The sequence below is a fragment of the Myotis myotis genome, unplaced genomic scaffold (assembly GCF_014108235.1).
Source record: "Myotis myotis isolate mMyoMyo1 unplaced genomic scaffold, mMyoMyo1.p scaffold_m19_p_12, whole genome shotgun sequence".
NCBI classification, from domain to species: Eukaryota; Metazoa; Chordata; class Mammalia; order Chiroptera; family Vespertilionidae; genus Myotis; species Myotis myotis.
The window spans coordinates 6506179-6534095 of NW_023416316.1; the positions used below are offsets into that span (position 1 = coordinate 6506179).

The 27917-nt window shown below is 55.6% G+C and overlaps 1 protein-coding gene across 2 annotated transcripts; it reads right to left on the reverse strand.

The window, feature by feature from the left end:
- Nucleotides 1-337: 337 nt before the first annotated feature.
- OLFML2A (olfactomedin like 2A) lies at nucleotides 338-27856 on the reverse strand. Of its 2 annotated transcripts, XM_036329690.1 has the most exons (8): nucleotides 27651-27856; nucleotides 19185-19448; nucleotides 13968-14075; nucleotides 11067-11282; nucleotides 8965-9208; nucleotides 6593-6823; nucleotides 5231-5416; nucleotides 338-3936 (listed from the first exon to the last, which is right to left on the reverse strand). In XM_036329690.1, exons 1-8 carry the CDS (start codon nucleotides 27750-27752, stop codon nucleotides 3332-3334), a joined length of 1956 nt encoding a protein of 651 aa, XP_036185583.1. In that variant the 5' UTR covers nucleotides 27753-27856; the 3' UTR covers nucleotides 338-3331. The 2 variants fall into 2 exon arrangements, with proteins under 2 accessions (XP_036185583.1, XP_036185584.1); XM_036329691.1 differs by lacking the exons at nucleotides 11067-11282; nucleotides 13968-14075; nucleotides 19185-19448; nucleotides 27651-27856 and adding an exon at nucleotides 9309-9879.
- Between the last annotated feature and the right edge of the window lie 61 nt (nucleotides 27857-27917).

Sequence of the window (27917 nt, forward strand, 5' to 3'; positions counted from 1 at the left end):
CCCCTCTCCAATGCCCAGATGCTTTTTTCCAGGAAAGCATTTCTTTGTTTTTACTTCTCCCCCAGCGATCGAGTGTAAATACCCCTCTCTCTCTGCAGCCCTCGGGGGAAGGTGGGGTGAGGGGCGGTATCTGAACACCTTGGGAATGGCTCGCTTCTCGTCTGCACGGGGAGGGGTGGCTTTCAGGCGGCCTCGGATTCTCCTGCCCTCACTCGTTATTCAGATCAGTAGAGTGACGAGGCCAAGTCTCATAAAAAACTCAATATTTTTAAAAAGTTATTAAATGTCTGTGTTACGATAAGGATGTAGACCATTGTATTTAGTCAAGACTTTCAAATCAAGCTTTTGGTCATGTGTTTATTTAGGTATACGCCACTATGTTGCAAACAAGGGATTGTGGCAACTTACAAAAATAGATAAAATACAATAGAATAAAAATAAAGAGATTAGGGTAAAGGTAAAAGCAGGAGGACTAGAACGAAGCCAGAGTCCAGTGGGAGACTCAGTACAATTGTTAAAAATAATAGCACATTTGACTTTGAGCTTCCCAGTGGCCAAAGCAAAACAGAAAACATGACTGGTTACAAGATTCCTAACAACCGTTAGTTTGGGGCTTTGGTATAAACCTAATCGCCTTAGAATTTTCTTTTCTCTGTTAATTTATACTTGGCTTTGTTCTAAATGTGATTGGCTTGGCATTCAAGGCTCTTTCCAAGCTGACCCCAACCTTCTTCTTGGGTCTCATATGTGGATGTAATCTGTGGCCTGGCCACACTGAATAAAAGCAACAGCCACCATTTTTAGAGCTGCTGCTAGGGTGGCGTACAGTTAGCATAGAAAATATACTGACCAGCCCTGAAACCCCAACTCTGCCACAGACTAAGCTGCACTGTGACCTGAGATAAGTCCTTTCATCTCAGTTTCCTCATCTGTAAAATGGGCATATTCAGAGTATATACCGTATATTGTTGTGGAGATGCAAGAATAAGCACATGGCATGCTTAGCACACGGTTGATGAGTCAATGAATATGGTTTCTTACCCGATTTTGAAACCTCGCCCTCCACTTAACTGCCTACGTGACTTAACTTCTCTAGGCTGCAGTTTGACTATCTGTAAAATGAGGAAAATAACTATTCCTACCACACAACCCACATACAAGGGCCTGAAAACAGAAGAGGCTTAGTCAGTGTTTGGAGGCTGCAGCCAGAATCATCTTCCCAGACAACCATTTTGCTTGTCCTTTAATATTTCAAAATCAGTCCATTCTCACTTTGCCTTTTCTCAGATTAATGGAGAAAGAGGAGCCGGAACACTTCTCACATGGTTGGGCTGTGATATCATAAAAGACACAGTCTTGTAAAACCCACACCCAGGGTCAAGGGACACGCAGCCCCCTTACGGGCCTGTGAGTGGAGCGGGATGCTTGGGTGGAGGAGGCTGGATGTATCCACCACTATGAGTCAGGCCTTGCTCGGCTGGGCGTCATCGTTCCCCTTGATTTCAGGGGTGAGTTACAGCTTAAGCAAAACAACATCACCTGACAATGCCTGACGATACAAAATCACCTGACGAGACAAAGAAATGTATTCAGCACAAAATGCATTTCCCTGCCCTCTCAGGTATGCAGCTAGAGTTCCTAAGGTGACAACAGGGTGTCCAAATATACAGATACCCAGGAGCTGGCATGCGGGGGAGTGGGGTCTGGGTGTGTAGGGATCAGCAGTAAATACCTCTCTGAGGTGTTGGGATGGATTGGGTGCTGGGGAGTCTATCGCCTTCCCAGGCAGAGCTGCCTCTAAGCCAGGAGAGTAAAGGATGTAGACAGAGACCTTCCAAAGGAAATCGCTGTATCCTGTTCCCAGTGTGGCCCCGTGCCCTCTCTAAACCTTTCCGGGCCTATTTCTCCTTTGGTGAAGCAGGGAGTTGGACTGGAGAACTTCCCAGCTCTACAAAGACTGTCCGCAGCAGATGAGGGGCAGGCTGCAAGGTCTTGTTGCCTGGATCTGAGGCTCAGGAAGCCATCAGCAATTCCAGGTGGGAGATCCACCAGTGCTGCTCAGCCCCAGGTCCTGGGCTCGGGGCAGCCCTGGCACCAACATCTCTGAAGCCAGGAAAAGGGCTCTGGCTGTTCCCTGCAACCAGGTCCAATGCCTCCCCTGGACCCGACTGCTCCGATCTCGCCTTCCCCAGCTCCCCAGGCTGCTGGGCCATCTCACCAAATGACCAGGTCAGGACTGACAAAGAAGAGGGAATCTGGTTCGTCCTGGCCCCACCCTGACCTCAGGCCTAGCGTCTTGCTCAAGGCCGACCTGGAGGTATCCCTGAGTACATATAGGTTGTGGCTTGAAATGCCCAGAGTGAAAGGACAAGGTAGACCCCAGGCCCAGAGGCTCTAGAAGGGACTGGGGAGCGGTCCCAGGGCCTGGGTATGTGGCCAGAGTCAGCTCTTATGGGTGGAGAGGGAGCCTGGGGGCTGGCCCGGCTCCCTGCCCTGGTAGAGTCGCTGCTGGCAGGCAGCTGTCTGCAGCCTTCTCAGCTGTTGCTGCAGAAACAAATGACAGCACTGAGGAAGAAGAGAAAATAGAGTTGAGTACAGAGGGAGGGGGAACTTGGAACGGGGGGCTGGTATTTTTCTTGGGGTGTGGTTTCTGCTCAGTGGCTGGGTGACCATGGAGGTTTGGAATGTGGTTGGACAGCGGGTGGGGTAGGGTAGGAGGCCTGGCCACAGCCAAGGAGCAGGGACCTTAGCCAAAGGGCCCGAAGCCCAGGGCCACCAACGCTCAGCCAGAACGGGGACCTGGGGTGGCACACAGAGCCTGGCCTCCACCCAACATCAGTGCACTGGTCCCAAAGGCCTCTGGTTTTCAGAAGCCCTGGGAAGGGAGACAGAGTTGTGAGAACAAGAGAAATTAGAAGAGGGGAGAGGGACAGACACAGGGGGCAGCATGGTCAAGTCTCATCTGTAAAATGAGGCTGTTGTGACACGTGGCCTGCCTGATCCAAACTGGCTCCTGAGGCAAGGAATGTTGTCTCTCTGAGCCTCAGTGTCTTCCCCTGTGAAATGGGCTTAACTATCTCTACCTCCAAGGGTGCTGTTGGGAGGGTGAGGTGGGTTAGTGCTCATGAATCTCTGGGCACAGTGCTCTGGAGTGGAAGCAACGATCACTCCACTGGGCGCTAAGGAAGCTTTCTGCTGGCTATGCCATATGCCTAGCCCCTGTCCCCGCCCTACCCCCAATAAATATTTGCTGATGGAGTTCCTTGCAGGAGTCGCTATGGAGAGCCGCCGTGCCCATCGCCACTCCTCTCCTGTGGGCACAGGTCCCCGCTCAGACCACGAAGTGGAGGGTGTAGGTGAGCTGGTGGCCGTTGTCCCAGGCGTACAGCACCCGCTCCTTCGGGTTGTAGTCGATCTGGGTGGTGTAGGCGTGCTCGTTGAGGAAGGGCAGCTGCGGGCGGGCGTCGGTGCCCGTGTGCGTGTCGAAGGCGTAGGCCACCTGGCCCTCCCGCTGGTTGTAGGTGTCCACGGCGTACAGGATGCCGCACACCAGGAAGCAGTTGCCGTAGGAGTTGCGCCGCAGCCGCGTCTTCCACGTGGTCTCGCGGTGCACCGACAGGTCCCCCGGGTCCAGGCGGCTCAGCACGATCACCTCGGGCTGGGCCCCGTCGCTGTCGTCCACCGCGGGGTAGATGACCCACAGTCCGCTCTCGTCCACGGCGAAGTCGATGTCCGAGTGCCCGCGCCACTTCCAGGGCGTGGTGTCCTCGTACACGGCGTCGGGCAGCAGCGCCCAGGAGGCGACGAAGCGCTGGCGCAGGTCGTACTTGATGATGTTCTTGGTGAAGGCGCGGTTGTAGTAGAAGGCGCCCTGGTACACCACGTGGCCCGTGCCGATCCAGTTGTAGGGCAGCTTGTACATGTTACTCCAGCGACCTGCGTGTGCAGGGCAGCTGGTCACACCCACCCTCGGCTCACCCAGGGACCAGTGAGGCCACCCAGGGCTCAGGGATGGCTCAGCAAGCCATGGGTACTGAGTGTGCTGTGGGCCTGGAGCTGGGCCTACCGTCCTATCCCCGCCGCCCCACCAAGGAAGGACTAGTATCCCGTCTGCCCGGGAGGAAACAGGCTGACGCCAGCCCTCTGCTGTGGCTCATGCTGCTCCTTTTATCTGGACGGCCAGGCCCCATCCTATCTGCCTGGGAAGGCCTCCTTATCTCTCAGAGCCCTGGCCCATGCTGCCTCCTCCACGAAGCTTCCTCTGATCTCCCCAGCTTGAGCCAGGGCCTCTCCTCTGTCCTCCCACACCTTTGTCTTTGCACCTTTCATTGGCTTTTGCGCCCCTCGAGGCAGGGGCCAGGCCAATTTGCTCTGGCAGAGGAAGGACTTCAGCTGTTCCAGGTCATACCCTGTGACACCACAGCTCTCAGGGTAAGTCCAAATTCTTTCATGGGGCACACAAAGCCGGCCTCAGCCACTCTCTCACTATATGCCCTGCACCCCCCTTCTATGTCACAGTGCTTCTTCTCATTGCCGACCCTCTTCACACACCGGGCCTTTGCCTGGAACAGCTTTCCTTCTCCTTTCTCTCCCTCCCCTAGGGCTCAACTCAGCATCACCTCCTCTGGGAAGTCTTCCCTGATCTCCCGGCAGGGTTGCGACTGCCCCCTGAGCTCTCCCTCTAACACTATATGTACTCAAATTGTTTCTTTAAGTCTCTGCCTTCCAAGGAAGACTGCAGTTTTGGAGCGTGGGCCATGCCTAAATGACCCCTTCCCCCACCATGCCGCAGATCTGATAACCAACATTCTGTCCTCCCTGCCCAGACCTGCAGCTCCTCTGAGGCCTGGGGCCCTGCTCACCTGTAAAACAGGGTGGTAACCCCCACCTCCTGGATTATAAAGACAACATGAGCTGACTCACACAGGCGATTAGCATATAATACGCACCAGTGGAAACTCTAAGTATTGCTCCCCTTGACAGTGAGTTACCCTCATGAGAACAGGGCCTTGTCCATCTTCTTTGCTGGGGCTTCCAGCTCCTGGCATGGTGCTAGCACTTAGGGGGTACCCCAGACTCCCCTTCTTGGGGTGGCTGACCATTTGGAGCTCGGCCAGGCTGGGGAAGTCTGGACCACAGGAAACCGCAGGGCAAGGAGGGCCAACCCTCCATGGGGGACTCGCCCAGGCCACCCACATCCTGCCCCGCTCCCATCTCCAGGGCCCCCGACCTTGCTTGAAGTTTTCCAGGTTGCGGAACTCCACCAGGCTGTTTCCATAGTAGTAGTTGGTGACGTAGATCCTGTCATCCTGCGCGGCCGGGTCCTTCATCCAGGCTCCCTCGTGGCGCCCGTAGCTGTGGTGCCTCACAGGGGGGTCCACGGTCCGGAGGGTGCCCTCACAGCTGGCCTCCCTGCCTGTGGGGAGCGAGGGGAGCAGCATTTGGCACTCAGACCCACGGGCTCCAAGTCCGGGCACCAGTCCTGGGAACACTCCCTGGTCTAACCTACATCCCTCCTGATGTTTTGTTTGCAGCCTCTTGTTTTTATTTCCCTCGTGATCAAAGCAATGTCTGATCATTGAAAAAACAAAACAGAACATTCAGCAAAGGAGAAAATAAAAACCATTCAGAATTCCATCGTCCAAAGAAACTTTCTAGCATGTTACATTTCCTTCTTTTTCTTTACATGTACAGTCATGTAACGAAAACTATGGTTCTTCCGAATATATCCTGTCTTTTTCCCTCCACTCAGCAATTTCTCCCATCAGTACATGGCCTTTTAATGATGTGACTTCTAGGTTCTACCAGGCCACCCGAGAAATTATTAAACCAGACCCCTCAGTGTTAGAGCTTTAGATTATGTCCAATTTTCTGTTGTCCAAATCGCTGATGGATCCTTAGGAAAGATTCCTAAAAACGGCGTGTGCCCGGGCCCAGGACGGCTTGCTGTCGCGGGCAGGCAAGATGCCCAAATGGATGGGCTTGATGACTTATGAGGAGGATTTCTACTAAAGGCACCAGCCAAACCCACACATGTGAACCTAAAGACAGAGCCAGAGACAGGACAGAGGAAATAAAGACGTGAAATAGTTGTTGGATTTGATGATGGGATTCTAGGTGACTTTTTAAAAAGAACTTCCTGAGCCCTAGCCAGTTTGGCTCAGTGGACAGAGCGTCAGCCTGCGGAATAAAGGGTCCCAGGTTCGATTCCAGTCAAGGGCACATACCCGGGTTGCGGGCTCGATCCCCAGTGGGGGGCATGCATGAGGCAGCTGATCAATGATTCTCACCATTGATGTTTCTATCGCTCCCTCTCCCTTTCTCTCTGAAATCAATAAAATTATATTAAAAAAAAAAAAAAAAAGAACTTGTTGAAAATACCTGTTTCATTGTAAATGTTGTTAAGCTTTTTCTGTAAAGGATCAAATGGTAAACATTTTAGGTTTGCCAGACCACATTCTTTTGCCCCATCTTCTCCTTTTTTAAACAACCCCTTACCATGTAGAAACAGCTGGAGGGCGGGAGAAAAACAGGCTGCAGGCTGGATCAGGCCCATGTGCGTAGGTTGCTGACCCCTGGGAGGCTTACTCACCTTGCCTGGGGACTTCTGGGTGTGAAGGTGGCTCAGTGGGCAGGGGACTGGTGGTGGCACTGGGGGTTGGGGTGGTGGCTGGCCTCGAGGAGGGGGTGCCAGGGGCCACGTCTGCTCCCTCAGAAGCCCTAGGCCCAGGCTCCTCATGTTCCGCGGAGTTGGGCTCGGGCGGCCTGCCCTCCTCCCTGGGCGACAGCTGTTCCAGCCAGGAAGTGCCCCTGAGGGCGTTGTCTGTGAAGAGAAGACCCTGAGCTCACCCCCTAGCAGCACCTGCCGCTCCCGGCTCCTCCCCAGGCCGGCAGGCGCCCAGCTCTGGGGCCATGCGGAGGACAGGGAGGCCTGAGGAGCGAAAGGCCTCGAAAGGTGGGCTTCGTGGGCAGCAGACCAGCTCGGAGCCCCCCAGCTGAGTGGCCTCAGCTTCCCCTTCTGTGAAGTGAAAGGTCCACCGTGTTAGGCTGTGGTGCTGATTAAAGGAAAATGTGTACATGTGCACAGATTCTGCCAAATACAAGACCTCTTTCCTCCCAGACACATTGTGCCAATTATTTCACAATGTGTCAGACACATTGTGCCAATTATTTCATTTCCTAGATTCAGTTCCAGGAGGCAGAAAGCCATCTCCGGACATTCTCCCAGTCCTGTCCCCTGGAACCCACCCTCAGGTTTCTCTTACCTAGTATATGACACTTCCAGCTGGAGGGGCGGGTGCAGCCAGCTTCCCGCCACCTTCCGGACCCCAGCCCCTGTCTTTCTCTGTCCCCTCATTTCCCATCTCCCATCTCTCAACTTTCTTGGCAACCCCTTCCCCTCTTCCCCACCCCTATGGGCACGGGCTTTGCTCACAGGAGGCCTTTTTCAGCACCCACGGGACCTGGTTTGGAGCCATGTGGGTCATCCCTGACCCACACACTTCTCCGGGCTGGGTTGGATCAGGTCTGGAAAGCAGACTCAATGACACACAGAAAGGGACAAAGACCCCTCAGCGCTGGGGACAGAGCTGTGAAGGGGTCCAAGGCAGGCTCTGCAGCCTGCTGACCTGGGTTCCAGTCCCAACAACTCGCTGTGAGACGTGGAGCCAGTCACTTCGCCTCTCTGAGCTGGGTTCCTCACCTGGATCAAGGATGATACCGGGTGAAGTACAGAAAACTGTGATGCCGGGGACAAAGGAATGGTGTTGCTGTGATGGAGTGGGGTGCACTGAGGCGCCTGGACTCCAGGACCAGAACCTGATTTCTTCCTGGCCTGGGCTTCCTCTCTGCACACAGGTGTAGCCATGACTCACTGTAGGGCAGCCCCTGGGGTCTCTCAGGAATGGGGCACACCCTCTGGTCGGGGGCCTCCTGGGGCCTGGCTTGGGCACCTGCCAGGGCAGGGGCTGTTCCCACGGGCCTCGCTGGCAGGGTCAGATGCCTGCAGCTGTTCTTGGGCAGTGTCCCAGCCAGGGGTCAGAGGCTCTGTGCCGCCCAGGCTGAGCTGGCAGGACTCAGGGCCACCAGCTGGCACCGGGGGCTGGGGAGTCTCCCCTGAGCCCTGAGAAACCAAGAATTGAGGGGGCTCTTGAAGGAGACAGGCTCCTCACAGTCCCCCCTCCCAGCTCCCTTGGGCATAGGCTGGGCAGAGGGCCTTGAGGGGAGGTGGTCAGCAGGACCCAGGAGAGGGGAACAGGCTCGGGACATTCTCAGGGATATCAGAGAAGAGCAGGCATCTGCAGAGGGTCTTGGAGGAAGAGCCAGGAGCCACACTAGTGGTGGTGGCCCAGAAATTTGGCTACTCTTGGAACTTCTGTCTCTAGTTAATGACTTTGTTGTCCTTCACTGTGATCCACCAAGGGCTGCAGGGAGAATACAGGTGTCTGTGGCTCTTCTTTGGGGAGTGAGAAGTGGGAGGTGCTGGAGAGGCCATCCATCCCAAGGCCAGTCTGGAAACATGAAGTGTCCCAAAGGGCCCACGTCACGTTTTGGAACCCGGGCCTGGCTGCAGCCCCTGCGTTCTCACCCCACCTGTGGCAGCTGCCTGGCCATGGATTCGGTTTTTCCCACTTGATTCCATATTAGGCAGAATCTCTGGGCAATGCAGCAAGTCCACAGTGGACCTGCAGCAAATCTTTGGATGAAGGAGGAGAAGTCCAGTGAGGGTGGAGACGGCTGTGAATCTGGAAAGGAACTGAGTGGCCCATTGTGTTGATTCTGTCATTCCATCCGCACAACCCCATGAGGGGATATTATCCCACCGTGTGCATGAGCGAAGGGCACCAACAGGCAACCAGCGGAGTTGAATTCTGGGACTGAATTGGTCCCTGTGGGACCTCCTTGGGCTGTGGCCAGCCATCCGCAAGCCCCCCTCCCCAAGGTTTCAACCCCCCTCCAACTCACCAGCCTCGGTCGCCTCCCTGCTGCCCGCCTTGTAGTAGGTGATGCCTCGGATCACCGCCTGCTGCTGGGCCAGGGCCCGGGGCCTGACTGTGGGCTGGGGGAATCGGCCCTGGCCACCGTCCTTTCTCAGCTTCTCCACCTTCAGCAGCTTCTCCTTAGGAGGTTTTGGGAGGGCCCTGTCTGCGAAGCTCTTCTGCGTGCTGCCGTATTTGTTGCTGTCTTTGCCTTTCCCTCCAGCTGTGTCCTAGGAGAGAAGGGAAATCTCAGACTTGGGGCTGGTAGAAGGGATATTGTGGGAGTGTCATGGAGGCTCAGCATGTGAGGGCTGGAAGGACTCAACCCACCTGTGGCAGCTGCCTGGTCATGGATTTGGTGCTCAGAGTACCCCATGCATCCCAGCTGCTCATAGCCACAGCTTTCCTCCCATAGTGGCTACATCCATGACCGGGGTGTACCTGTTTCCCCACTCGACTCTCTAGCTCCCCTGCAGGCTTGACGGCCAGCCTGGTGGGTTAGATTCCTGTCCCATTTCCTAACTCCTATACACTCCCCAAAGGGGTTGACTGCAATAGTCAGCTCCATGGGGAGGTAGCGACCACCAGGTCAGCTTCTCATCTCTGTCTCTCTCACTCACTGGTCTTTGTTTCTGGGCCGAGGAGGGGTTCTCAGGCCCCTCGGCAAGGTGACCAACTCCTCCCAGTGTGCCTGGAACTTTCCCATCTCAGCACTGAAAGTCCGCATCCTGGGAACCCTTCAGCCCTGGGCAGACTGGCACACCTGGGACAGCTGGTCACTCAGGCATTGCCCTTAGGGCATTCAGTTCCTAAAATTTTGTTCTTTTCCTTCCCTTTTAAATGCCCTTGGTGCTGGCTTGGCACAAGAACACAGGGCCTGTGACGTCAACCTCCGTTAGGCAGAGCAAGGACAGAATCTGGACTCTGCGTGGTTCATTCACGCCTGTGGAACTGGCAGGAGAACAAGCAGAAAGCCAGCTCTGGGCCAAGGCTCCAGCCCTAGGTGGTTCCGGTTCAGATGCCAATGGCCCCAACATCACAATGTCAGCGCAGGAGGCCGAGGGTGGCAATGGAGGGCATGGGCTCGGCAGGCACACAGCCCATTCTGGTCCCAGTGCAGATACCCTCTCCCCACGGTCCACATTTCCTCATCGGCCAAATGGGCGAAGAGCATCCCTCCTGGCAGGTGGCTATGGGATGAACTAAGATGATGTCTGTGAGGGAGTCGGGTTCAATGCAGGAATCTACAACAGCAGCTCCCTTCATCCCCCACTCACCAAAAACAAGGCCGCTCGCTGTGAGTGGTGCGGGTTGTGTCCTGCACACAGGTGACTGGCGAAGGGGCACGAATGGGGCTGACATCTGGTCTTACTCCATTAGCCAAGCCTCACGCCCTGGTGTGTCCTCAACGGAAGGAGCCTTTGTACAATCTGTCCACTCAAGGGGGCTACTCTTTCTAATTTATCTGCCCAGAGGGACGCCCTTTTCCTCAGTGTGTTTGCCTGCAGGAGGGCCTTTGTCAAATTTGCACAACGGTGTGTTATATGTCAAGGGTGGCTGTGCCTGTGACAAACCTCTGCTCACTTTGTGCTCTGAGCTTGAGCACGGAATGTCTGGGGGTTTGCTGCAGGAGTCCTTCACCCCAGGTTGGGTTGGAGGATGTGGTGTTACTGTGCAGGGGTCTGCGAGGCATTGCCCATCTACCCCTGAGCAAGCTTGACCCAGCCAGCGGCCCAGCCACAGTAGGGGCGGCTAGAAGTGGTTGGCTGCAACAGACCTGGTCTCCCAGGGCCAGGCAGGGAGGGTCATCCCGATGACCCTGTCCCCACGAGTTTGGAAATGGGAATGAGAATTCTGCCAAGTGCTTGGTTCAGGGAGCGGACTCCTGGGCTAGATCCCCGCGTCTGCTCCCAGCTCACCTGGCCGATGGGCTCACTGAATAGCAGGCACCCTCTGCACCCGCCCTGCCGTGGACGCTCCAGCCCTCAGCCCTGTCCTGCAGCCCCAGACCCACCCAGCTGCCCTCAGGGCTGAGGCCCTGGCACACTGTGCTCCCAAGCCCAGCCACAATCAGAGCCATGGTCTCACCTGAGCCTTGCTACCAGGGCCGGGGGCAGGGCCGGGGGCGGCGGCAGGGGCTGTGGCCGAGTCCTTCTGCAGCAGCTGGAGGCCCAGGCTGGAGAGCTCCTTCTTGATGCTCAGCATGATGGCCGACTGGTTCTCGTAGTGCTTCAGCTGCTCGCTGAAGTGGCGCATGCTCTCCCTCATCACCTCGTTCTCGCGGCTCAGGTTGGCCTTGATGCTCTGTGGGGGCGGACCCGAGGTCTGTCCAGCCTCCTCAGCTGGCCGCCCCACCCCTCCTCCTGGGGGGACACCCCGGCTCCTGCCATGGGGCTTTGCCGCCCATTCTCACGGGCAGGGGCAGCACCAGCAAGCAGGGCTGGAATAAAGCATGCCGCTAAAAGGCCCTGCCGTTATTCTTTATTTTAAAAGTGAATGAATGAAAAATTAGATGAAATATGTTCACAGTGCTACATTGAAAAGATACAAACGGGTATAAACTATGTCCTCCTCCCACTTTTGTTTCTCAGCCAATTACTATGGATTTTCCTTTTTTCTTCCCTAACACTTCGCTTTTTCACTTGAGCCGATCTTGAGAACTCTCCCATGTCTGTGTATATAGTGCTGGCCATTCCTTTTCTGGACGTACAGTCGGCCACCGTATGAATTCGTCATTTAAGTTGCTACTTTAAAATTACCTCTTAATTTCACAAGAGATACATAAATACCTTCTTTTAATAACATGCTCAAATAATGAAACTCTTTGGGGTTTTGTGATGGGTGAGACGCTGATCCCTCCTGGTCCCCAGTCTCCTCCCACTGCACTGAGCACCGCTTTTACTCCCAGGTTTCTGCTCCTGCCTGCCTGTCCCCCACTTGCTGGGGACCCCCCTGGTTTTTGCAGCCCCCATCGACCCCCTCATGGTCCTTGGTTCTGAATCCTGCTGGAAACAGGACTGCTCAGAATCTCCGCGTTCTCTCTGTGATCCCCCAACCCAGGGGTCCCCATCGCCAGGCTGTTGCCCAGGCTGACCTTGACCATTGGGCAGGACTCAGGGAAGCTGGGTGGCCTGGTATCAGCCCCAGGTCCCTAATGCCCCAGCGGGCCTGGGTCTGTATGGAATTCCTGTGTCAAGTCTACTTCTCAGCTGAAGCAGAAATGAGTCAGATGCAGGAAGCACCTCTTTGCTGTGCAGCCCTGGAGCGTCCGACTCTCACTGGTAGAAATGTTTACGGAGGAGAAGATAACCTGGGTGTGAACAGGTTCAGGGACCAAGAGGCAGCAGGCAGGAGTTGGACAGAGCTGGGTTCAAATCCTTGCTCTCCCCTTCCTGGCTGAGTAGCCTTGAGCTGGTGACTTGACCTCTCTGAGCCTCCGTGTCCTTGCCTGTTAAATGAGGATCTTTACCACAACAACTAAATATCAGGGTGACGCGCAGAGATGCTAAGAACAAGAAAGTGAGTTCTAAACTAGATCGCCCGGAAGACAGAAGTCACCTGGACAAGGTGAGTTTCTCAGCCTCAGCACTGCTGACACTTGTCAGGCAGCTGTGATTTGGGGGGGGTGGGGGGGTGGGGGGGTGTCCTAAGCATTTCTGTGCATTACACGATACTTACCAGCATCCCTGGCACCTACCCAACTAGAAGCCAATAAATAGCGTCCACCACCCACTCCCCCAAACTCTGACAACCAAAAATGTCTCCAGATACTGCCAACTGTCCGCTGGGGAGCAGAGGGCCCTGGTTGAGAACTTCCGTTGCAAGGGAAGAGGGAGAGGAGGTCAGCTCCTCAGAGCGAGGCTGTGCTCCCCAGTCCTCCCAGGCTAGCAACAAGCTTTGTCGTATCACTTAGTGAACAGAAGCAAAGCACAGATAATGCAAAACAGGAGAGAATTAAAAATCATTTCCTTGCGGCTGTGGAAATCATTTCTGATTTGTTCCAGGCCCAGCAGACATCCCCTCCAGATTGTCTGGCTCCCAGTTGTGTGAAGTGAGTTAACATTTCCTTAGATTACAAGCGGAAAAATCAAAGGATAACTGTTGAGTCAGCAAGAGGAGAGCCTGGCATGTACTAGGTGCACAGGAAACACTGCTGCCAGTAGAAATACAGTCGGTATTACCTTTCTCCCATGTTGGCATAGGCCTGGCACATAGTAGATACTCACCAAACACTTGTTGAGTGATTAAAGCCACTGTGACCCCCAACTTTGGGGTTAGTAAGGGGTTAATCTCCCACCCTGGGCACAGGATGCCCAGGTGCCCCCTCCCTCTGGAAAGGAAGCTGGGAAAGGAAGCCCCCACGCCCGCTCCTGGCAGCTGCATGTCCCAGGCTCCCAGCAGAGGCCGGATGCAGGAAACAGGCGGAGGCCAGGCCGTGCCAGCAGAGATGCAAACCTCGAACCTGCAGCCTGGAACCCTTGCTCGCCCAGCTCTGTCCCTGTCCTCGGGGGGCAGTCCTAGCTGCCTGCCCGTCCTCCAGCCCAGTGGCCCTGACCAGGAGAAGACACTGTCTCCGTGGTAGGTGCCTTGAGCCTGGCCCCCGTGTGTTCAGCCAGTCACTGGGCATCACCATGATGCACCACCTCAGGGGGGCACCATTCACGTGGCATTTATGAGAAGGGTGGCCCTGAAGTTTGCAATGTGTGGGTCCTGGTCTTGGTGAACTGAGGGCAAGTGCAGGTTCCAGCCCCCTCCCCACCCCTTTCATACAAGCAGCAGGTGCCTCAGTTTCTCCACCCAGCCTTCCAGTTTCCCGCAGTCCCTGGAGCCCGTCAGACCTCTTCCCCACTGTCTGGACCCTATGGCCTGCGTCTCCCCCTCCCAGCTCTGCTGGAGTCCAGCTTTCAGCAGCCACCGGGGTCAAGATAGACCCTGCCCAGGCCCCCAGCACGGTGCCAGCCTGGCCTCTGGCTCGAGCCCCACTCTTACCTCTTCCAGCGTGTCCATCTGGGAGGCCACCTTGTGGACGTAGGCATGCACTCTCATCAGGTCCATGCTGTACAGGGCGCCCTCCAGGAGATCCACCATGGACTGCAGCTGCCCGGGGAAGGGCAAGTCAGGGGGAGGGCAGAGCACAGGACCCGCATGAAGGGTGCAAGGAGTCCCACCTCGGCACAGAACTCCAGGGGCTCAGAATGGCCTGCGTGGGCCCTCGGCACCCACTAGACCTCGCCTGCTAATAATCACGAGAAAAGCAGCAGATCCCATCTTTTGAGTGCTTATCACATGCAGGCACGGGGCTAGGGGCTTTAATGGGCTATTTCACATAATCTTCACAACACCCCCAGAGGTACGTAGAGGAAGCTCTAACCATAACCCCCTGGGGACCCCCCCCTACTGTTTCTTGTGTCCATGCCTGGCTTCCAGGGGCCTCTCTGGACCGGCCTGCATCTGTGACTCTCTTCAAAGAGCCACTTTGCCTCCAGAGTGTCTGGGAGCATATGTCCTTCTGGCAATGTCTGACTGGCGTGGGCATCTAAGGGCCATCATTTATACTCACTCCAGCGTCCCCTGGGGCTGAGGCCGGCACTTGGCCTGTGACCACAGCCCTGCTGGGCTGCCTTCCCTTCCTGCCCCCACATCTCCCACTTTGGTACCAGCTTTTCCTGGGAGCACTTCCATTATAAGTCACCCGCACACAGATCACCCGCCTCAGGGTCTGCTCTAGGGACCCAACCAAAGACAGGGTTTGGACACCTTTTGTCTTCATCGTATAAATTGGGAAGCTGCACCTTAGAAAGGGGAAGTAACTGCCCAAGGCCACCCAGGTGCTCTATGGTAGGGCCTATCACGCTTTACTGCTCCTGTTTTGTGTTCAGATGGGGAAACTGAGGAAAAGAAAGAAGGGGGTGGGGCCTGCACAGCAGGTCAGTGGACGATGCTGGGTCTCCAGACCAGGGCTCTACACTATAGCGGCCCCTCCTCTCCCCCTCGCTCTCACACCTCATCAGGATATGACATTTCCCTCCAGTTGGCTAGGATGACAGCGAGTGTCAGGGACAAGGGGCTGGCTGGGAAATCAGCTTCCCTGGCTCCTCCGCAGGGCAGCTCCTCCAGCCGCCCTCCAGCACGGCCCACTCCCAGCCCTGCAGCGTTTCTCAGGGCCTGAGCAGGCCAGCGCTCCCGGCTGGCCCTGGCCCACTGCTTCCTAAACAGTTTTATTCCCATCCTCCCAGAGGTATTCAAGCTGTTTTAAGCAGAGAGCTTTTCTCTGAGTAGACGTGGCTCTCTAAAACAGAAAAAGAGGGTGGGGACTCTGATGGGAGCAGGGGTAGGGCTTTGAGTCCTTCCTGCTCCCCTATAACCTTGCTTAGGCCATGAGGTTGCCCGGTACCCGGAGGGCTTGGTGGAGCATAGTCTGAGAACCATGCACATAGATCCTTCTGTGCCTCAGCTTCCTTCTCTGTGAAATGGGGCAATAGGATTGTGAGGAGCAGTAAACTGGACAGGGCTCAGCACAGTGTGAGCACACAGCAAGGGCCTCATGGATATCAGCAATAACGACTACTGGCCAGGGGGCTAAATGGGAACCTTCCGGCTTCACTCTGCTGACACCAAAACTGGCTTCCTAGCCCTGGCCAGTTTGGCTCCGTGGGTAGAGCGTTGGCCTGCAGACTGAAGGGTCCCTGGTTTGATTCCAGCCAAGGGCAAGTAGGGGGCGTGCAGGAAGCAGCCAATCAATAATTCTCTCTCATCATTGATGTTTCTATGTTTCTATCTCTCTCCCTTCCTCTCTGAAATCAATAATATACATACATATATATTTAAAAACTGGCTTCCTAAAGCTCAGCCAAGACCATGAGGCTCTCCCCTGTGGATAACTTCCTATGGCTCCCCACTGCCCACATGTGACTTGTCATCTCCTGAGCCTGGCATCTGCACCCTGCTTGGTCTACCCCTGCTACCCTCTTCAGCCTCAGCAAATGTTTATGCTGGGCCAGGCACTAAGGACAGTGATGAGCAAGACAGACACAAGGCTTCATGGTCCTTCACAGGCCGGCAAGGAATGCAGAGAGTAGCCGAGAGGTGCCGGTTCTGGGAACGCAGACGGTAACACACAGGTGCCCAGAGCATTCATGGTGCGGCGTGACCTTGTCTGGGAGCTGGTATGGATTAGTCAAGTCTGCCAGGGAAGAAGTTTTGATTGAGCTGAGCACTGAGAAAGCAAAGATGGCAGGAGGAAGGCATTCTAGGCGAAGGGAACAGCTTGTGCAAAGAGCTGGCGGTGGGAGGGAACATGGTGTGTTCGAGCCGGGCTATTCCAAGCGTGGTCTGCGGACCAGCGCTGGGCCAACCTGCTCCTTACTCCTCTGTGATACAATGCTTCTCAACAGTGAGAGGGGCGTTTATAGACTTTTGCAGCATTTGGCAGAGCAATTTCATATGTTGACTCTCAATAATCAAACACTCGACTTGTGCCTGTGTATTTTTGTTTCGTTTTTCTAAGAATTATTTTTAGAGTATTTTACAAAAGTATTGGTTCTTGACAGGTTTTTCTTAACAACTGGTCTTTCACCATAGATAGCTTGAGGAGCGCTGTGTGAGAGACACCAACAGGCGGCTTGCGGGGCTGAAGCAGAGAGAGGGCAGGGAAGCATCCCGTGCCACACACGTTCCACTTGCTCTCACCCAGAATGCCCGAACTTCTGCTCTGCCCAAGAGACTCCTACACATCCCTCAAAGCCCAGTTCTAATGCTACCTCCTCCTCTTGGTTCCCACGGTCCCTGGGACGTCCCCCGACCCAGCACCAATCATGCTGCCATTATTGGGATCAGGAGCTATGTCCCCATAAGACTGGGGATTCCTCAAGGTGGGGCTATGTCTGCTTTGTGTTCAAGGGAGAGTGGAGAGGTGAGAGGTATGCTCTGCAGCCAACCTCCCCAAGAAAGGGGACCTGGAATCCCCTCACTCCTGCTCAGAATCAAGTAACTAAGGCCAAATCAGAGCTGGATTTCTTAGCTTGAGGAGAAGGGGTTGGTAGGGATGAGGGGCGGGCATAAGGCAGGGGTGCCCTCTACCCTCCCCACGGGCTTCCTCTAACTTCTCCTCGGGGCTGCCCACAGAGAGCCTTCTGCTGAGGGAGGGAGAGCCAAGCCAAATGGGAGGGGCCTCAGCCCTGTGTCATACTTTCCCTGCCCCCTGCTCCTCTTGGGGTTCTGTGGGCACCCCTCAGGTACCCGCCTCTGTTTCTAGGGTATCAGTGAGGCAGAATATCCTCTCTTCTTCCTGCAACCCCACCTGCGGTCACCCCGCTCCAGTCCTTTAAGGCTAAATGAAACCTCCATGGGCTCCTGTGTGCCAGGGACCCCTCCCATGGGCAAGGGGGCACAGCAGAGAATTCCTGAGCTCAAATCCTAGTGCTGGCCATTTCTTGCTGTGTGACCATAGGTGAGTCACAGTCTCTCTCTGGGCCTCAGATTCCTCCACAAGTAAAGCTGGGACCATAAGTTCCCTCTCCAAGAGGTTGTGGTAAGGACGACGTTAGCCAGCTTTTACGGAAAGGTTTTGAGTAGCCTCCTGTCCAGCAGTTTGAGAAGTTATTTAGTTATTGAGAAGTGGACTTGAGCAGAAGTTGCATTTGTCCCTAGAGCTGGAGACCGGCCTATGGCTTCGGTGCCTGGGGTCTGCAGGGCCTTAGCGAAGCCCCAGGAGGCAGTGTGGTCCAGGGACCGCCAAGTTGTCAGAGGCCACTTAGCTTAAAAGTCAACAACCCCCCACCCACACCCCAACTTTGAGAGTTTTGGTATCCATTCAATTGTTACAATAATACAACTAAAGGTAAATGTAAGGAAAACATCTTTAGCCGAATGTCGAATGTCGGGAGACAGTTCTTCGTGGGTCTCTTGCTTTTCTGCGTGTGTTGCACGCGGAGGCACTGGCCGTCCTGGCTCCAGGCCATCTCGTCGTACCGTGAACAGCCTTGGGACATAGAGACGGTGTTCCTTCTGGAGCCGGGAAGGCGTGCGCAGCGCCCATTATAAAAGATTTGCATTCTCCAAGTTGGGACACCTCTTTTGAAAAACACCCCACTCTGTGTGCAAGTGTCACCTGGCCCTCACTCTATCACCCTGCGGGGATTGGAGTGGGAGAACCAGGGCAAGAATATGTAGGAACTCTGGCAGCTCTGAGTAATAAAGTCCTTTGTTTCTGACCCAGGAGGCTTGTGTCTTCTGCCAGCATCCATGAGAATGGCAAGCTAACTTGTTAGCTGACAAGGAGGGTAACAAACAGCTCAGTCAACTTCACAATCGTGACACCCACATGTTTGGAAGAAATTATAAGATAAAAAGATACTCTCAAAAGCGCCAAGGTATCTGGTCCATTCCAAAGGGCAAACAAGAGAGCGCTGTGGTTCAGAACAGCTCCGGACCCAGCAGGGCCTGGGTTCCCATCCCAGCCCACGAAGCACCAAGCTGAGCGGTAGGAATGGCACCAAGGGGCCTGGCTGGCTGTGGGACTGATCTCGCCTGCACATGCCCATCCACGCCCTGGGTCCTGGTGGTCGCTGCTGGCACGGGCTGTGCTGTGACCCCGAGAGCTGGTGCTTCTTTCTAATCTGCCTATGGCGTGGGGTGGCGATGGTGTGAGCACAAAATTCCCATAAAGGACGCTACAGCCTTGAGGCTACCTGCCATGGTGTGAGCGCGTGGGCCAGTGACCTAACCTCTCCCCACCTCAGTGTTCTTTTCTTGAGGACAAAGACCCCGTATTTCATAGAACGGTTTAAACATATAGAGGAATAATCTGTAACGAGAGCTTGGCACAACATCTGGCATGCAGGTGGTACTTGAATATGGGAAATATTATTACTAATTTAAAACAATAAAATGTCATGAAATTTAAAATGCCATGTAGAGGTGCCGACAGATGAACGGGTTTGGGTAAAATACAGAACACCGGACTAGATGGTCGGGGGCTATATATTCAGGGCAACTAGCCAAAAAATGCTGCCTCCATCACCTACGGACCCCATGGTGTTGGGCAAGGAGTGGCTGCCCTGCAGGGAGCCTGTTCCCTCACCTGAGAAATGGGGGTATAGCAGCACCTGCCTTGGAGCATGTGGACTCTCCACGGGCAGCCCACCTGGCGCCGGCCCATGCTGGGTGCTCCTCCAGGTGTTCCCACTCCCAACCCAGAAAGTCTACCTTGAGGAGTTCGGGGGCCTGCTTCTTGAGCTTATCCATCTTCCACTCGTTCTCGCAGGGGTTGAGCGAGGAGGGCGGCGCGGTGCAGGAGCAGCGGCAGTCGGACCCCGAGCTCACGGTCTCCACGGTGTAGAAGTCCTCCACGCGCGCGCGCCCGTTGCGCACCCGGCTGCACGCGTCCTTGCTCAGCGGCCGCATGATGCACTTGCAGCGGCAGTCGGAGCCCTCCGAGGTCATCCGCACCTGGTCCACGTCTCCAAACACCTGCAAGAGGGGCTTCAGGTGAGCCAGAGGCCAGTGCTGGGGGGAGGGAAAGAGGAGAGGAAGGGGTAGCAGAATCCAGCCTCCCCACCCCCCACCTTTGTGAAGGCGGTTAGAGATGGCTGAGAAGCTAGCATCCACTACAAGGAAATAGAAGGGTTATAATAATACTAGTTAAAATATTAACAGCCGCTATGGAAAACAATCTGACTGTTCCTCAATAAGTAAAATACAGAACTATCATATGACCCCATAATTCTACTTCTAGGTATATACCCCGAAGAATTGCAGGCAGGTATTCAAAGTCTTGCGCAGGCATGTTCATAGCAGCACGATTCACAACAGCTACAAGGTGGAGACAAGGCAAATGTCCACCCACTGCTGGTGGGTAAATGAAAGGCGGTACATCCATTCAGTGGAATCTTATTTAGCCGTAAAAAGGATTAAGTAGCGATACACACGAAAGCATGTATGCTAAATGAAAGAAGCCAGACACAGAAGACGACGTATTGAATGATTCCATTTATAGTAATGTCCAGAAGAGGCAAATCCAGAGGCAGAACGCAGAGTAATGGTTGCTGGGACTTAGCGGGAGGGGAAGGGGGAGTGACCGCTTAAAGGGCCCGTGGCTTCCTTCCAGACTGGAGAAAATGTTCTGGAACGAAGTAGTGGTGGTGGTGGCACAGCATCTTGAATCCACTAAATGCCACCGAGTTGTATACTTTAAGATGGTTAAAATGGTAAATTCTGTGCTCCTCCAAGAAGCCTTCCCTGACCACCCACCTCCCATTACTCCCTGTCCCTTTATCTAGTGTCTTTTTCCTTATTGCACCTATTACCATCTGAAATATATCTGTGTGCTTTTTTTTTTTTGGTCTCCTCTACTCTGCTGAAGGCACCATTAGAGGCAGGGACTTTGTCTAGTTCCCTTGTATATCCCCAGAACAGTGCCTGCCTGGCCTGGAGTAGGAGCTCTGTAAGTATCTGTTGGACAAACAGGCCTGCATTTTTCAGACACACGAGAGCACAGGGCTAAGAGCCTGGTGTCTGGAGCCTGGGTTAGAAACTGTGAGCCTATGGGCAACTCAGCCTTCCTGTTTCCTCATTTGTAAAACGGGCTCCGGCCTTGTGGGGCTGTTGTGAAGATTAAAAGAGTTAATGTGGCCAAGAACAGAGCAGCACATAGTGAGTGCACCTTAAGTGTGAGTCTTTATTAATACCGCTAAAGAAACAGGTTCGGAGAGGTGAAGTCACATGTCCAAGGTCACCCCGCTTTGACTGGAAAGATCTGGCGGCAGACCTGACTTCGGATCGAAATCACTGGTCTCTGCTACTTCTATAGGCCTGTTCCCCCGCACCCTGTGTGACCCTAAACAGGTTACATAACCTCTCTGAGCCTCGTTCCCTCAGAGGGAAGGTGGCTGACTCTCCATGCCCCGCCTCCTGGTAGTGAGGATCAAATGAAATAACATGACCTCCATTTCGTGGTTTCCCTCGCCTCCTCCCTTTTCTCTCAGTTCCCCCTGGGATGCTGCACACCCAAGTGTCTAACTGTGTCACTGGTCACTGGGGTCAGCAGGACTCCGTGGCTGTGGGAGTCAGCTCAGTGAGCTCAGTGGCAGGTGCCACGCTCAGTCACCGCCTCCAGCCCACCTTGTCCTGATACACCAGCTGGGCACTGGGAGCCCCAACCAGCCACTCCCTTAGCTGTCTCAGCCCGTCCACTCTGAGCTCTGGGCTCCTGGGGCGCAGCTGTTCCTGGCGCAGTTAACAAACACCCCAAGTCTCCTGGCTACTCAGCTCTCACTGAAGCCACCAAGCCCAACTGAATTCTGGGCTTTCTGCCAAGCCCGGCACCCAGCAGTGTCTCTGAGCCTTCAGACACCTGTTTGAGCCCCTGGCCTCTGCCAGGCCCTGGGTGACAGCTGGAGGTGCAGAAGAAATAGATGGAGGGCGAAGCTGGCATAGTAAGCTCTGAGCACAAAGATACCCATGAACACGGCTCGGAGGAGGGTACCCCATGGGGACATCTTTAAGGAGGAGAAAGGCATTCCAAGCAAATCAAATCTGTAAAGACAAGCCTGGCATCTTGGGAGTCTGGAGGAGGGTCACCCTGGCTGGTACTTGCAGGGAGCCTGGGGTGGCAGGAGGTAAGGGTTGGGGTGGCAGAGCCTGGCCCATGGAGGGCCCTGAAACTGGGCTGAGGATCTTGGCTTCTTCCTGAAAACATGGGAGCATCATGGAAGGGTTTTCATCAGGGGGAGTCAGGATCAAATCTGCCTCATGGGAAGTTCACTCAGCTGCTTGGTGGACAGACGGTAGATAGAGGCGGCAAACCTGGGGCAGAGTCCATGGAGGAGACATTTATTGAGAACACACTGCGCGCTGGGGAGGGTGGGGCAATGGTTAGGAAGACAGCCCTGGGCCACCTACAGCTGAGGGCTCTTGGGTGGATGATTTAACCTCCCCGTGCCTCGGTTTCCTCACCTGTAAAATGAGGACACTACGAGTGCCTACCCAACACAGGACTGCGTGGACTGAGACCGAACACCAGACTGTGCTGAGTCAGTGTCGGCACACACAGTCGTCTGGAGAGTGTAGCTGTTATTGCACCAGGAATCCTGGATGGGGGTTGGTTGGCCGACTGTTTCTCCACGTGGGTGCACTGGTAGATATTCTTAGCAGCGTCCTACAGAGGAGGAAACTGAACCCTAGAGCCATCAACTGACTTGCTCAAGGGGATTAGAACCCAGAATAGGTGGACTGCCAGGCCTTTGGGAAGTGAGGACAGCGGGAAAAGGAGGCAGCTGTGGGTGGAAGCTTTGTCCTGGGCCCCCAGTAGGCAAAGTGTACAGTGGGCTCTGCAGGGCGACTCTCCCCTGCCCGTGACACCAACAGCCAGGCTTGGGGGCCTGAACATTCATTCCTCAGATCACCGCTAGTACCTTCTCCTCCTTGGAGACTCCGGGGCCCCCTTCCCAGCTCGCCACTTCCACCCACTCCCCCAGGTGGAGCTAGGAGCCCGGCGGGTGGATGTGGGTGCGGTCTGTGTGGTCAGGACAGAGAGGCCTCCTCCTTGGGAACCAGCCATCATCCCAACGCCCACCCCACCCACCCCAGCAGCAGCCTCCACATCAGACTGCAACATTCCTTCCCTCCGCAGATGAGGTGCTATGTCCTGATGGGGGCAGCCAAGGCCTGGAGCCCTGCAGGAGTCGGAAGAGGGCCTCTGCTCCCAGCCGCAGCTGCCGGGCCCAGGCAGGGCCTGACCTCCGGGGATTGCCATGTCCTGTGGTGCTTGTTTGGACGAGGCTGAGCTCCATGATGAGGTGCCAAGCCCGGACTCAAACCCCAGCCCCCACATCTCCTCCCTGCAGGGCCTTGACCCTCGAGATTCAGCTTTCTCCTCTGCTGTGGGGAGGCAACAGCCTTTCCTCGTAAACTTGTCCTGAGGCTGCAATGAGTCAATGCGTGCGGCGTGCCTGGCACCAAGCCTGGCACAGAGTGACTGCTCCCTAGTGGCACTTGCTATTAGAGCTGCTGCCAACAACCCTCCCTCACACTTTCTACCTCTCCTTGCTCTCACCACGCCCCATCTTAGAGAGGAGAGAGCTGAGCATCAGAGAAGACTAAGGGCCTGCCCAGGGTCACACAGCACAGCCTGACTCCCAGGTCTGTTTTACATGCTGTTCCTCCCATGACCACCCGGAGTCACCAGGCAAGGGCTTCTCTAGCACCTGGGACACAGAAGGGGGTTCTGGGGGAGCATAGGACCTGGGGCTCCCACCAGGCCTGACCCACTCTGCCCTCGGCATGAGGGCAGGAGGTGCTGCCAAGCAGGAAACCCCTGCCTCAGCCCCCCATCTCTCCCTGCAGCCTGGCTCAGCACACACTGCCAAAGCCCCAAGAAGTGGGGGGGGGGGGGGGGGGTGGACAGTGTTTAAAAAGGTCCCTAGGTATTTGCAAGGAAATCCCACAGTGAGATGGCAAGAAGGCGTAATTGAGGTTTTTCTGAAGAGAGATGGAGAAATCTGGCTGGAATTGGGAAGAGGGGATTCAAGCTGTGAAATGTTCTAGAACTGGAACAGGCTCAAATGGTGACACCTTGAGGTCGAGTCTTCCCTCTTCTCTCATGCCAGCTTCCATGTCCTCTTGCAGCAGAGACCTCCCTCCCTCCCGTAGAGCTCCCTGCCAACTGGACACCTCTCCCCGGATGCCCGCAGGCATCCCTAACTTCATCCATCCAAAACTGGACCCAGCCTCTTCTCCCAGACCCATGTCTAACCCTCCTGCCCAACCCAGATCTCTGAGCCTCCTTTTTTTTGTTTTTTTAATCCTTACCCGAGGATATTTTTTCCATTGATCTTTAGAGAACAGGGGAGAGAGAAACATCAATGTGAGAGTGACACATCAATCGGTTGCCTCCTGCATGAATCCCAACTGGGGCCGGGGATCGAACCTGCAACCAAGGCGTATGCCCTTGACTGGGAACTGAGCCCGTGACACTTCAGTCCTCAGGGCAACTCTAACCACGGAGTAAAACCGGCCAGAGCGGAGCCTCCTTCTTACTCTGGACACCCCATCCGCCATGTTCTTCTGATTCTTCACCCAAAGTGTTCCCCATCTCTCTCCCTTGCTCTCCACTCCACAGCCACAGCCTGATTCAGGCCACAGTAACTGCTCTCTGGGCAGCACAGCAGCCTCCTCTCTGCCGGATTCGTCTTCCGAGAGCTCCTCTCTGCTGACCTGTCACTCTCTTCACAGACCTCCATGGCTCCCTGTCACCTCTATGAGTCCTCAACCAGGGGATGCACCTCAGAGTCACCGGGGCCCACCTGGAGAATGCAGTTGCTCATGCGACACCCCCTGACAGACTCTCAGGCCCCCCAGGCATCTGGGTGCCCACTAATGGCCAAGAACCATGGAACCCCAAGAGTCCCCGAACTCCTCCAGCTCCCTGTCCAGGACATTTGGGCAGCCCCACCCTGACTCGTTTGCCCCTCAGTGTTCGAGTCTGTCAGACAGGGAGGGACCACTGACGCCTCGGAGTGTGGGCAGGAGGGCTGTGTAAGATCCTGAATGTAAGTGCTGGGCGTGGGGGGCACACAGGATGTTTCTCGGGGCTTTGTCCTGGGCCCCCCAGACAACAGGGGTGTTGGGGGAGGTCTTCCCTGCAGAGAGACCCTGCGGGGCTGGCCCCACACTCTCTGCGTGCGGGTCTCCATCACTGCATCCCTGGCCTGCTCCGAGCCTGTTTCCAATTACACCCACAGGCGGAAACTCCTGGAGCGGAGGCACAGCAACACCTAAGCCCCCGGGACCAGCCTGGCCAGGACACCGCCGCCTGCTCCAGCGCCTCCTGTTCCCCTGGCCCAGTTCCCTCCAGTCAAGGCCTTCCCCTGTGCTCAGACCTTGGTCCCTGGTGGGGCTGACCAAAGACCCCCTCCCCACACCTGAGTGCATGGAGGAAGCGAGGCGCCAGCAGCCCTTTCACAGATGGAGAAAATGAGGTAGAAATGGGAAATTCACCACAGTCCAAGGACGCACAGCAAAAAAGCAGGTTCCCAGAGGCCTCTGGGGCATGGCTGGGTTTTTATGTGGTTACCTCTCTGTCCATCCCAACCAATCTCCACGCTGGGCAGCCCCTCAGAAATGCTAGGGAAGCAATGAGCTCCCTCTCCCATTCCCAAGCTGGACAAAGCACTTCCTTACATGGAAACGGCAAATCCTCTTTAGGAGAGACCTTGCTATAAACACAAAATTAACACACACTGAGCAGGGAGCTGGCTGAGACCACAGAGATCTGTGGTGAGTGAGGATGAAGCTGCCCCCGTAGCCCAGAAAGGATTGGGCAGGAGAGGAGCCCGGACCTCCTAGGAACAGGAATCCTGAGGAGGGGCCAGCTCACCCCTTGGACTTCTAGTCCCCAGGCCTGCCCTCCCCTGGGCTCCCTCCAACCTGGGAAAATAGGACAGGCTCAGAGAGGAAGGAGGATTGTTCTGTGGGAGGGAGAGGGTGATAATGAAAACAACTCTCTCCACCGAGCCAGCAGGAGTCTGGCTGTGCTGAGGAATGTGAAGTAAATTCACCCATTTTTATTTTTCCCAGCTGGCTGAAGCCGCGGGGTGGGAGGTGTCTGGGGGAGAGCTGCCCTGAGTCCCCCATCTGCTCCGTCCTCCAAACTCTAGAATGTGCCTCCCCACCCCACCAGCCCCAGCTTGCCCTGGGACAACTAAACACACACACACACACACACACACACACACACACACACACACACAACCTAGCAAGTGTTTGGCTGACTCACTACACAAACAGGGTGTTGCGTTTGCTTTGTCTTTGCTTTGTTTTGAATGCGAGCCCTCCCCCACAAGCTCTACAGCCCTCTCTCTGCGTTGCTCAGAGGATGCCCAAGACCCAGTATTTCTCCCAGCCAGATAGATGGGCGGAGCAAAGTGCTGATCGGGTTATGGGGCGGGGGGGGGGGGGGGGGGGGGTTGCTCCCTTGTTCCTGTACCTGAGCCAGGTCAGGGAAAATCCTAGAAGGCCCTATATGGAAGGGAAGTTGGGGAGACATAGTTTTTCAGATGGGGAAACTGAAGCCCAGAGACAGGCAGGGGCTTGCCCAAGGTCACACAGCCAAAGAACAAGGAACCAGAACCCAGGTGTTTTTTATTCACAAGCCGCTGCCTCTCAACACACCCCCGTTTGCCCATCTATAAAATGGGAATGATACTCATTCCCTTCTTGTCCTTGAAGCACAGGGTCAGGACAGCAGCCCACTTGGTTTCATACCCTGAGCTGAATCTTCCAGGTGAGGGTCTGCCAATGCCCATGCTCTTATACTTACTGGGTGGCGAGTGGCTTCTGACCTTTACCTGCCTGTGGACAGGACAGCCTCACCTTCTGCACAGGAAAGAGGCTGGAGAGAAATCACTCCTTCTCTCTCACGCTCCACGAGCAGGGCCCTGCCTCCCTCTTGCCCTTCACTAACTCCAGTCCTGTCCTCCTCGCTGGGTCATTTCCAAAACACTCTCAAGGGGCCCGGCTCTGACACTAGGGTGCGCTCTCTGCATTCTGGATCTCACCCCCTTTTAGAGCCCGTGTGGTGAGATTTCATAATCACTGTGTCATGTATTGGTTACCTACTAAATGCCAGGTGAGGTGCTAAACATCTTAGAGGCATGAACGCACTAACAGAGATGGTGATGGGTGCGGATGCAGGGTGCGGGAGGTGTCATAGTTCCCCGTATGCACAAGGGAATGGAGGCTCAGAGAGCTGAAGCCGCTAGGGCACCCAGCTAGGATTTGAACCCAGGTCTGCGGGACACCAGGGCAGATCCTTCCAGCTAACAGGGAAAACAGCTCAGGCCACTTCTGGAGACACGTGTCCGCTAGAGCAGCGGTTCTCAACCTGTGGGTCGCGACCCTTTGGGGGTCGAACGACCCTTTCACAGGGGTCACCTAAGACCATCCGAAAACATATATAATTACATATTGGTTTTTGTGATTAATCACTATGCTTTAATGATGTTCAATTTGTAACAATGAAATTGGGGGTCACCACAGCATGAGGAACTGTATTAAAGGGTCGCGGCATTAGGAAGGTTGAGAACCACTGCTCTAGCGGGTGCATGAGGTCCCTGGCAGGCCGGGGCCAGACCAGATGGGTTCACTGGGGAGGGACTCTGGGTCCCCAGCATGGCCGGGAAGCCTTGGCCCCGGGGCTGCTACAAACCTGGGAGTCGCTGGGTAGCAGTTACCCAGGGTCTGCCCCCGTGAGTCAGCCTTCCATGGAAACTTTGAGTCAGATCTCCAAACTGCCCCTGCCCAGCGCTCCAGGAATCCCTTCCCTCGGCTGGGGACTGCATCTCCTGTCTGAGCCCCTTCCAACCTCCTAATGCCCCCTTCTCCCTCGTCCCGGTTCTCCGTGCTGACCTCCATCCTGCACTGGACTGGGTCACAGCGCCCCTTCCTCAGCCCGGGCCCCAAGCACCACTACCATCTCCAGCGCTTCTTTCCCCACGCGCTCCTCTCCTGGGAGCCAGGTCCCCGCGGCTTCCACGCTAAGCCCGAGGTTCGGTCTCCCTTCCTGGTCCTCCGCTCGGGTCTTCCGCCCCCTCCTTTGGCGCGCACCCCTAGCCACAGCGCCCCCTCGCGCCGGTTCCCCACGGAGCAGCGCCCTGGTCGGAGGGCCGCGCGTACCTTACTCTCGGCGCGCACCGGGCCGGCGTGCAGCAGCAGCGGCGGCAGCAGCGGCAACAGGAGCAGAGGCAGCGGGCGCGGCGAGAAGGTGCCCACGGCCATGGCGGGACGGGCACAGCGGGCACCGACAGCCGGGCGCGGACGCTTGGAAGCGCGGGCTGCACTGCGAGCTCGGTGCCGCCTCCGACTCTGTTCGCACGGCGCGCCCCCCGTCCCCCGCCCGCTGCTCCCCGCCCCGCGCCCCATCCCGTGCCTCTGGGGGCGGAG